General features: G+C 41.4%; 1 protein-coding gene across 1 annotated transcript; it reads right to left on the minus strand.

Annotated features, from left to right (window-relative positions):
- Nucleotides 1-377: 377 nt before the first annotated feature.
- On the minus strand, nucleotides 378-10,165 carry prorsd1 (prolyl-tRNA synthetase domain containing 1). The gene is made up of 2 exons (XM_078556937.1): nucleotides 9,827-10,165; nucleotides 378-1,180 (listed from the first exon to the last, which is right to left on the minus strand). Exons 1-2 carry the CDS (start codon nucleotides 9,908-9,910, stop codon nucleotides 752-754), a joined length of 513 nt encoding a protein of 170 aa, XP_078413063.1. The 5' UTR covers nucleotides 9,911-10,165; the 3' UTR covers nucleotides 378-751.
- Nucleotides 10,166-11,911: the final 1,746 nt, after the last annotated feature.

Below are 11,911 nucleotides of genomic sequence, written 5' to 3' on the forward strand. Positions count from 1 at the left end.
TAATAGTAGAATGAGTTTACAGACTGTGGAACACAATTTTGTCATTGCTGATAGATCACAACACCCCATAGTTGCTCAGGTTTGATTTGCCTGATCTGTTCTGAATCTAGGCCATTTAGCACATTGATAGAGGCACACCTCACAATGGAGGGTATCCTCAGTGTGAAGGGACTTTGTCTGCACAAGGACTATGCAGTGGTCACTCCTACCAATACTGATGAATTTGCAACAGGTAGATTGGTGAGGACAAGGTCAAATAGATTTTTCCCTTGTTTTGGTTCTCTAGGAGATGCTTTACTGATTTTGGAGCAGAAGCAGATGTTTGGAAAGAGTTATGTTTAATCTGACTTGAGACTGCTTGAAGCAAAGGCTATATATTCAAAATAGAAATTTGTTTATTTTTCCAGCGCTGACATCTCACATCGCAAGGAAAATTTTCACAAAACTTTGTGCTATGAACATTTAAAATGGAAAAGGAAAATATCTTTTAAATACATTGTAAGCAATTCTCGCCATCTGATATAATTATACAATTGGTGGTAAAAGACACGATATAGCAGGTAATCAATACATTTGAGACAGTTGAGACTCTTCCATCAATACAAAGATGGGAACCCATGTTAAAACTTTTAAAACATTTAGAGGAAGTATTTACTACAATGAAAGCAATGGCAATTTCAAAAATGTTACTGTAAAAATTGAATACATCTAGCCAGCTGCAAGTCTGTTTATCCAAGCTTTGGTTTCTATTTTAATCAAAATTTAGAATTGTAGGTTCATGTCCTGTTTCCTTTACAAAATGCAGGAAGTCTACAGGCTTAATACCCATCGTGGCTGAATTAATCAATGGATGAAAATAGAGTCTTTCATGTTCTCCATCCACAAAGTTTGAATCCAACACAAATTTTACATCCCCTTGTTTATCGCAAAACAAAGAAAGTGGTGTTGCGCAACCTTGACCAACTTTTAATTTTTCCAGCATTGTCCCTTCATCTGCAAAGCGTAGATTTCCACTTCCACAACCCAGCTTCTTTGCTAGGTCATTCAAGTTGACTTGTCTGTTGTATAAGACTGTCACTAACCATAAGCTTTTTTTCTTCTTGTCTTTAAGAAACAAGTTCTTACTGTGTGCCCCTTTAAGGTGTTGTACATAAGGCATCATGGCTTCAACTGTGAACACCTACAAAAAAAAAATTCTATAATTAAAAATAATCTAAGCTTTGTAGGATGCAACATTCAAATTTCGAAACAAAATAGTTCTACAAACAAGCTTAATGAATTACATATAATATATATAATTGTCTGTCAACTGATTTCCAGTATAACATTTTCATATTAATTTTTATAATGGAAATAGCCTAAGTAAACCTGTTACATGTAATAGTTTTATTCTCATGGAGGGGCTGGAAAGAGTGTGTAATTACAGCATGACAAGCTTCCATTATAAATATGGACTCAGGAATTTATGAAAGGAAATATATAAATAAGAATAGAATGCAGAACTTTTAAAAATGGGTCTGTGAACCCTAATCCAATAATCACCTGTCCCAAACCTACTTCACCTGAAAGTTACACTTGCTCTTGAATACCCATGTGCACTGCTGGGAAGATCAACCAATTTTATATTAAGATTCTTGTTTGGTCCCTCAAAAATGCTATGTAATAATTTCCTGTGGAAATTCCACTGGAAAAGAGTCTGTGCTAATCTGTTACGTTTCATTACAATTCCTGTCAATGCACTCAAGGTTTCCAATGTTAATCACATCTCTGGTTTGTCATGATTTCCTGTACCACCACAATGTGGCGCTATATTATCTTTTGTCCGCAAATCACTCAAATTCGTTCTGAAAAAAATTATTGCCACCATTTGTTCTCATCGACTGAAACCTCTATAGCCTTTTAAATATTATTGGAATGCAGTGATTATGTTACCGGACTAATAATCTAGAGAGTATAAATTCAAAACCCATCATGGCAGTTTAAGAGTTTGAATTAAATTTTAAATTAAATAGAAACAAGAAGTTTGTATAGGCAAAAATCACTATGGGGAGAATTTTCAGGAGTGGGAGCGGGCGTGTGCGCAGCCAATCGCTGCCTGCGATCGGCTGGGCGCTGCCATTTTACTTGGGCGGGCCAATTAAGGTCCACCCGGCGCGCACCCGGAAGCGCTGAGCGCTCCCTGTGCGGGCGGGAGGGAGTTGCCTGAGTCGGGGCCTGCGCTTTTTTGCGCATGCACGCAGAAATATCCCTGAGGCACAGAGCTGCCCCAAGGAGATTAGTTTGAGTTGAAAAAAATTTAATAAAGGAAAAAAAATTTTTTAAGACATGTTCCCTCATGTGAAACTGTCGCATGAGCTGGGACGTCTATTAATTTTATTAAAAATTTTTTACAAGACTTTAAAAACCTTCATGAAACCTCATCCCACCCATGGACGAGGTTTCATGATAAATGCGAAGGCCGCCTGGGCTCTTTGCCTGCCCGCCAACCTTAAGATTGGACGGACAGCTCAGTTAATTATTTCAATTGATAGTTAACTGGCCTTAATAGGCCTTTGACAGTTCAACGGGCGCGCATCCAAGACGGCTGTGCGCCCGCCGAACTGAAAATCCGAATGACACACGGTGACGTTGGGACGCACACCCGACTTCACCGCAGGTCATTTTACACCTTGGCAAGCGGACCCCACCCCAACTTGCCAAGCCGAAGATTCTGCCCTATGATACCGTTAGATTGACGCAGAAACCCACTGGTCCACTTAATTTGTCATCATTACCCAGATTGACCTATATGTGACTCCAATCCCACACACCAATGTGGTTGCTTCTTAATCACCCTCTGAAGTGGCTTAACAAGCCATTCAGTTGTATCAAATCATGACAAAGAAGCTCGTAACCACTGGCATGGATCAGTTGTGCCATATGGCTTGTTTCTGTGCTCTAAACTTTATGCAGTTGTGGTTCAAGAAAGTGGTGCACCACCACCTTCTTATGGCAACTAGGAAAGGGCAATAAATGCCAGCCTTGCCAATCACACCCACATCTTGAGAATGAATTTCATTTGACTGATTCCTAGGATGAAGGGGTTAGTTTATGAGGAAAGGTTGAGCAGGTTGGACTTAAACCCATCAGAGTTTAAAAGAATGAATGGCGATCTTATTGAAACATATAGGATTCCTGAGAGGATTTGACAGGGTAGATGCAGAGAGGTCTGGAACTAAGGGACATAGTTTAAAAATTAGGGCCTCCCTTTTAAGACTGAGGTGAGTGGACATTTTTTCTTTCAGATTATTAGTCTGTGGAATTTTCTTCTCCAGAGAGCAGTGGAGGCTGGGTCATTTAATCGAGTATGGATTTTTTGCTTGACAAGAGAATCAAGGGTTATGGAGGACAGACAGGAAAATGGAGTTGAGGCTATAATCAGATCAGGCATGATCTTATCAAATGGCTTGAGAGCAAGAGATTGGTTTTCTCAATATGAGATTCTGTTGCCTTGACAGATCTGGAGGTGCCCTTCAATATGCCCCAGCAAGGGTCTCCAGGGTAGGGAAATTGATGTTTAATGATTAGTTTTAATTTAGATCACACATTAAAGTATATTAATCAATTAACCTTATACTATATTATCCTTTTAAACTGTAACCAATAGAGGACTTCAGCATTTAATATCATGTGGCTCTGCTTAGCTTCATTTGACAGAGAAGTGAACCATGGGACTTTAGACAGAATGAAGGTAACACACTGATGTGTTAATTACAAAGCAACTACTGAAGAGGCTCTTCTTGTACTTATTTCCATATCACAGAACCATATTGTGAGAACTTGCAGCCTTCATGGCTGAATGGGCAAGTTTACATCCCCTCACATTGTAAAACCTTATCAAAATCCAGTGTTATCAGCATAGGAGCAGATAACCAAAAGATGTCACAGACAAAAGAACAAAGAGGTGTTGAAGGTGGTGATATCTGCTCCTATCACTGCTTGTTTGTCCCAACAACAGCCACCCCCCAACCCTTCTTCCCCACACTCCCCCTTAAACCAGCTTATATTTCACCCCTTTCCTATTTCTACTTAGTTCTGTTGAAGGGTCATGAGGACTCGAAACGTCAACTTTGCTCTTCTCCGCCGATGCTGCCAGACCTGCTGTGTTTTTCCAGGTATTTCTGTTTTTGTTAAAGAATAACAACAGCTGTGTTCTACATTAAATTAGTTTAAATTCATAGTGTTTTAGGAAAAAGCTATTACATTTGGCTCAATGTATTCTTTGTACTAGAGTTAACTTTTGTAACAGTGTGTGGCTAGTTTTGTAACTGTATAATCCTTTCAGACTTTTATCACTCAAGACTACCTGACATTTAAACACTGATTATTGCTATGCATTTACATTTTACACACACTCTGTATAACTTTTAAGTACTACCTATTTTGTAAAATTTTGTATTTTTTAGTACTTTGCAACCTTTTGTATCAGGCCTACGTAGTTTTAAGGTTAAAAAGCAACTTTACCATTCTATCCTTTGTTTTATAAGTAAAGGAACTCATTCCAATTACCAACAACCACAGAGAGAAAAACATCACCTAGCAAATGGCCTTTAAAACAAACAGTCGTTGATAGAAGTTTTGATTCAATGAGGAACCTGCACCAATTAAGCAAAGTCTGAGACAATGAGCTCAAGGTATCTTTCATGAGGGCATGACAGCATACTTCCCCTATCCTAAACAAATGGACAAGGAAGATATCATTAAACATCCTTTTATCTTAGCAAGATATCATAAAAGTGACAGAAACAAACACTAAAGAGGAGGATGGTCCTACAAGTAATTGACATTTTAAGAAGCCAGTCAGGGGATATTGGGTGGTGGCATCAGTCGACGACCATCACCCACTGGGGCCAATTACAGATTGATCATGCATCCCTTAAGCCAATTAGGAAATAGCCTTGCCTCGTGTAAGCCAATCAGAATGCAAAAACATAATTGATCACGCTGTGGGTTGTGGCTTGGAAAGGGTTAATAAGCAGCAGCTTTCAGTGACCAAGGCACAGACCAAGTTTGAAACTGAAGCTACAGAGCCTGCTGTCCACAGGGAAGCAGAAGACCACAGAAGTGATGGGGAGAGAACACAAGCCAAGTGTTGACCTGCGTCCAAAGCTCAACCGGGAAGCAAGAACCGTAGTACGCCTGTAAAGCTGCTGCCTTGCTGTGATAAGTATTAATTTATAACTTATTAAAAAGTTTCCTCAGTTACTTCACCAAACTGTTGCCTTTATGGTTAAAGTCTCAAATGAACAAAATTGGAATTTAAGTTCAACAGTACCTAGAACGTACACAAGGATTGTTGTGGTCTGCTGTGCTCTTCATAACACGGCACAGCAGAGAGAATTGGAGCTGGCATCGGGGAATATGGAGAATTCCTAACATCCTTGGAGGAGGAGGATGTGGAGAAGCCAGATATGCCATTGGTACCTGCAGCTGCAGACTTGCCTGGCAGAGAAGCCTGCAACAGCCTCATCAAGGCACATTTTAGTTGAGATGTGCTTCCAGCATTACAAGCTTTCCATCAAAACCCCTGTGCAATCCCCAAAGCACTGCCACCACCAAACCTCCTCTCTGCAGTAACCCAGCCATTTTTCACAGTCACACCCTTTCCTCCTCATCAAGGTGGCTCATTCCAATCAATGGACTGAAAATGACCAGGGTCAATGGGAGATATAACAGATAAGAGTTCATGACAATGAATAGTTCACAGAAACTCATTCTTTCATTCGTATAAAGAGCATCAATGGGAGGGCAAATGGGTAGATTGGAAGTGAGGTAGAATAAGCGATGGGGCAGGAGGGGATTGTCTGGGGCTGCAGGCCACATTTTCCTCAATTTTGAAAGAATAATGCAGCCTGCAGTTCTTGGTGGTAACTTCTCCTGCCACACCACCCAGCCCAAAGGAAAGAAGATAACAAGAGGAATGGTGAAGAGGGCAGTTAGAAGCAAAAAGAGTTTAGGGAGAAAGAAGCAGAAAGTGCAAAAGAGACGAGCAGAAAAGTTGACACTCAGAGAACCAGCAACACAAAAGCAACAGAAACAGTAAGAGACTGTATTCTCTGACTGTAAAATGCCACAAGAGATGAACTAGTTTAATTTAATCTTTTCAATAGTATTCAGCATTTTATTGAAAACTACATTGCTTCAAACTCCATTTCCTAACTACCGACTCCATCCCTCTCCATGGCAACAACCTGAAATTAAGCCAGTCCATTCGCAACCTTGGTGTCATATTTGATACTGAGATGACCTTCCAACCTCATATTCATATCATCTCTAAGGCAGCCTATTTCCATCTCCATAAGATCACTCTACTTTGTCCCTGTCTCATCTCATCTGCTGCGGAAACCCTCATCCATGTCTTCATTACTTCTAGACTCAATTATTCCAATGCACTCCAGGCTGGTCACCCACATTCCACCATTCATAAACTTGAGGTCATCCAAAACTCTGCTGTGCATGTCTTAACTCGCAAGTCCTGTTCCCTTATCATCTCTGTGCTTGCTGAGCTTCATTGCCTCCCAGTCAACCAACATCCTGAATTTAAAATTTGTATCCTTGTTTTCAAATCCCTCCATGGCCTTCCCCCTCCCTATCTCCAACCTCACAATCCTCTGAAATATCTGCACTCCTTTAATTGTGGCCTCTTGTGCATCCTCAATAATAATTGCTCCACCATTGGTGGCCGTGCCTTCAGTTGCCTAGGCCGTAAGCTCTGGAAATCCACCCCCCACTTTGCTTGCTTCTTTTAAGACACTGCTTAAAACCTTCCTTGACCAAGCTTTTGGTAATCTGATCTAATATCTCCTTATATGGCTTGGTGTCATGCTTTGTTTAATAATGCTCCTGTGAAGCACCTTGGGACATTTCATTATTTTAATGGCACTTTATAAATAAGTTGTTGTTAACACCAACATTTAAGGGGAATTTTGACGGGGTAGGAGGAAAGCTTTCAATGTACTTACCCTCCTAACAATCACACAGTGATTTGTTTTAAACATAGTTTTACTTTTTATGAGTAACTGGCTTTTAAATAGCTCTTCAGTAGAGCCTAGGTGAGCATTTGGTAGAAATGAGAGTGCTCCCATTATAGATGTAGATAAAGCTCATGGCTGGTTTTATTGTACAATACACAAATTTTGAGATTCCATTAAAAAGAAAAACTGCTGCAATGTTATCTTTAACTATATATTGGTGTGGTATAAGCCAAATAACTTAAATGACCCTGGAAAATATAACACCCCATGACAGTTTAAATTAGTTCTTAAGAAAGGATGTGACAGCTCACTTAAGGAGGGATTCAATCAGAAGCGGCATCTACTTTTCCCAATTACAGCAAAAAACATGTCAGGCCCGTTATTACATCTATTAAGCTGTTAATCGCAGACACTAGTTTGTCATTCATTCTTCAATATTGAAGACAGACAGAATACCATCTCACTTTCTGCAGTGTGTTCTTTGATGACTGATGAGATTTATTTTTGCTCAGAGTGAATATCTGCAGATATTCCCAGTAGATCCCAGATACACCAAGTTGTGAATTTTGATTTTTCATGTGAGACTTCCTCAGCTGGTGTTTATATTGAGCATCAGCAATAAGGTGGGCCTCATAATAATAAGTGCCTTCATGGATGTTTTCCCACCATCCTCTCTTATCTTGAGCAACTTGTTCCCACTTATGGATGTTGATTTTTCATTGCTTGAGTGTTACTTGAAAGCAACAGACAACAAGAAATTGTTGCAAGGTTCATTTATAAAATACAGCCATGGCATATTTGGAAATTTTGCTTCAGTGATTGGTTATCTGCTTTTCGGGGAATGCTACACACCCTCATGCTTTCTTTGGCTGCTGGCATTCAGGAAATGGGTACTAAAACACTTATGTAATAGGACACTTATATCAACTTGTTAAGTACATTATGGCATCTCTTAAGTCTAATCAAGCTTATGCTGGTTGAGAACATAACTGACTTCAATGTAATACAAAGTATTAACAGAAACAGGCCAACATGTCCATATGGATAAAAACAAAAAACTACTGCGGATGCTGGAAATCCAAAACAAAAACAGAATTACCTGGAAAAACTCAGCAGGTCCGGCAGCATCGGTGGAGAAGAAAAGAGTTGACATTTCGAGTCCTCATGACCCTTCAGCAGAACTGAGTAAAGTTAGGAGAGGGGTGAAATATAAGCTGGTTTAAGGTGGGGGGGAGAGAAGTTGGGGAGGGGTGGGGTGGGGTGGTAGTAGGAACAAGCAAGCAGTGATAGGAGCAGATAATCAAAAAATGTCACAGACAAAGGAACAAGGACGTGTTAAAGGTGGTGATATTATCTAAGAGAATGTGCTAATTAAGAATGGATGGCAGGACACTCAAGGTACAGCTCTAGTGGGGGGTGGGGTGGAAAGACTGACAGGGCATTACAGATTTAAAAATAATGGAAATAGGTGGGAAAAGAAAAATCTATATAAATTATTGGAAAAAACAAAAGGGAGGGGGAAGAAACGGAAAGGGGGTGGGGATGGGGGAGGGAGTTCAAGAACTAAAGTTGTTGAATTCAATATTCAGTCCGAAAGGCTGTAAAGTGCCTAGTCGGAAGATGAGGTGCTGTTCCTCCAGTTTGTGTTGGGCTTCACTGGAACAATGCAGCAAGCCAAGGACAGACATGTGGGCAAGAGAGCAGGGTGGAGTGTTAAAATAGCAAGCAACAGAGAGGTTTCTTGCGGACAGACCGCAGGTGTTCTGCCCAGTTTACATTTGGTCTCTCCAATGTAGAGGAGACCGCATTGGGAGCAATGAATGCAGTAGACTAAGTTAGGGGAAATGCAAGTGAAATGCTGCTTCACTTGAAGGGAGTGTTTGGGCCCTTGGACGGTGAGGAGAGAGGAAATGAAGGGGCAGGTGTTGCATCTTCTGCGTGGGCATGGGGAGGTGCCATAGGTGGGGGTTGAGGAGTAGGGGGTGATGGAGGAGTGGACCAGGGTGTCCCAGAGGGAACGATCCCTACGGAATGCCGCCAGGGGGGGGTGAAGGGAAGATGTGTTTGGTGGTGGCATCATGCTGGAGTTGGCGGAAATGGCGGAGGATGATCCTTTGAATGCAGAGGCTGGTGGGGTGATAAGTGAGGACAAGGGGGACCCTATCATGTTTCTGGGAGCGAGAAGGCGTGAGGGTGGATGCCATATGTCCATATGGGTATTTATGTTCCACACAAGCCTTCTCCTGGCTATCCTCCTTTATCTAACCTCATCGTTCTGCCGAAGGGCCATGAAGGCTCGAAACATTAACTGATTTCTTCTCCGCCGATGCTGCCAGACCTGCTGAGTTTTTCCAGGTAATTCTGTTTTTGTTCTCATCAACATGTCCTTCTATTCCTTTCTCCCTCATCTAGCTTCTCTTAAAATGTATCTATGCTATTCACCTCAACTACTCCTTGTAATAGCAAGTTCCAAATTCTAAACACACTCTAGGCAATAAAGTTTTTCCTGAATTCAACAACTCATTGAATTAACAAGAACAGCTGCATATTTTTGAAGAGCGTGGTACCATGAAAAAACATTTGAATAGCTTCCAGTACACCCAGTTTCCTTTGATTTTAAGAAGTTTAAGCTGTTCCCCTGAGTTTAGCTGTTGTTTGTGGTGTTGACACAGAAGATGGGATCTCTCCCAAACTCTGGCCCAGCCAGCGGACCTGGCTCATTCACCACTTCAGCTCAGGCGGCGTTTACAGCAGCTCTCAGCCGGTGCCCGCGTTCCGGGACCGAACCCGCTTCTCACGATGAAGTCGCTCACCTCGGGATGTTCCTCACACACAGTCTCGATGTTCAGCGCATTCAGATAATCTTCCAGCTCTTTGCGCAGCTCGGCTGAAGCCATATTCTGCTAGTTTGTGCTCCAGCCAAATACCGCGTCGCTAGGTGTACTGCCCATGCGCAGTCGCATCCTGCAGCATCCCTGTGTTACCCAAAGCCTTCATTTAGGCCTGGAAAGCTCAGTTGACTGGACGGCTGGTTTGTGTTGCTAACAGAGCGGGTTCACTTCCCCGTATCGGCTGAGGTCATCCCTGAAGGCCCCAGCTTCTCAACCTCGCCTGAGCTGTGGTGACCCTCAGGTTAAAGTGACCACCAGTTGCCTCTCTATCTAACGAGAGAGCCGCCTAAGGTCATCTAGGACTATGGCACATGCAATAGTTCATTTTAATGTTGTTAATTTCAATGAACAATATTTTTCAAACAGAAACACGTTGGAAACACAGTTAGCCATCTGTGGAGGAAACAAAAAAAGTTAACATTTCAGGCATGGACCCCCAGGTCTGGGCAGGTTGATTCATCCTTCAACATGAAGGTGTAATAAATGACTGTAAAAAACCTAGTGTACTGGTCAGGTTTCTTGTAAGAAACTATAAACTTTATTTACAGAGCTCTTGATGAAGCTACCTGCTTGTACCAAAACCAAGGCTAGAAAGTTCTGCCCCTAAAGTTACCCATGCTTCGGACTGATTCGTCAGTACAGTCACATGATCCCCGTAACAGTATGAAAGGTTTTACTTACAATCACTATCTTCCTCCCCCTTTAATTTTGTTTCACCTCTTATTTACAAGAATATCTTAAACCAAAACATATACAAATATATACAGTTCATGCAATTATAGATTAAGTCTCTGAGGTGGTTTTCTATTTGGATAGAGTGACGCAACTCTACGACTTGAGATTCTTCCGTTGGATTGACTTGACCGGGAACTGCAACATCAGGGACATTCTTAAGACAATGGCAGTTCAGAATTATTTACTTCAACAGGGACATAAGGTTATGTCTACTCTTCGTCGATCTGGCACCTCAGGAATCAAAGGTTTGACTTAAATTTCAGGTGGAGTAACTGGTTGTTGGAGTGTCTCTCTACTTAGATGATCCACATGTTTCCTAACAATCCTGTTTTCCATTTCCACTTGGTTTGACAAAGGTCCTGTTTCAGAGGCGATTATACCAGGAACCCATCTCAGTCAAGTTCCAAAATTTCGCACAAAAACTGTCTCTCCCACAGTAAATTTTTGATCTTTACTGTGAACGTCATGATTCGTTTTCTGACTACTCTGGTTCTGCTCCACCTTCCCCTCTAAGTTAGGGAATACTAGACTCAATCTTGTACGAAGGCGGCATTTCATTAGTAATTCAGACAGTATTGAACCCATAGTTGCATGAGGAGTCATGCAATAGTTGAAAAGAAATCTTGAAATTCGTGTTTCTAATGTTTCTTCGGATAATTTCTTCATGTCTGTTTTTAAAGTTTGCACTGCTCTTTCTGCTAACCCATTGGATGACAATATGGTGCTGTTTTGACATGTTTAATTCCATTTAGGTTCATGAGTCTCTGGAATTCTGTACTAGTGAAAGCAGGACCATTATCTGAAACAATGACTTCCAGTAGGCCATGTACACTAAAACACTGGCGCAGCTTTTCAATAGTTGCACGTGATGTAGGTGATCTCACTTTATACACATCCATCCACTTTGCGCGTCAATGATCACGAAAAACATGGTACCTAAAAATGGATCTACATAGTCTATATGTAGTCTTGCCCAGGGTCGACAAGGCCACTCCCACGGATGCAGTGGAGCTGAAAAGGGCTGCTGTTGCTGACACTGGAGACAGTGTTTAACCATTTTTTCTATATCACTGTCTATACCTGGCCACCAGATATAACTTTGTGCGAGCATCTTCATTTTCAAAATGCCTGGATGCACACTCTGAAGCTCTGTCAATAGTGGTTCTCCTCCTTGCGAAGGGACAACGGCCTCTTGCTCCCCACAACAACTTACCATCTTGACAACTTAATTCAGATTTACAGGCATAGAATGGTTTTAACTCTTCAGAGTCT

Source organism: Cetorhinus maximus, chromosome 14, assembly GCF_964194155.1.
Source record: "Cetorhinus maximus chromosome 14, sCetMax3.hap1.1, whole genome shotgun sequence".
NCBI lineage: Eukaryota > Metazoa > Chordata > Chondrichthyes > Lamniformes > Cetorhinidae > Cetorhinus > Cetorhinus maximus.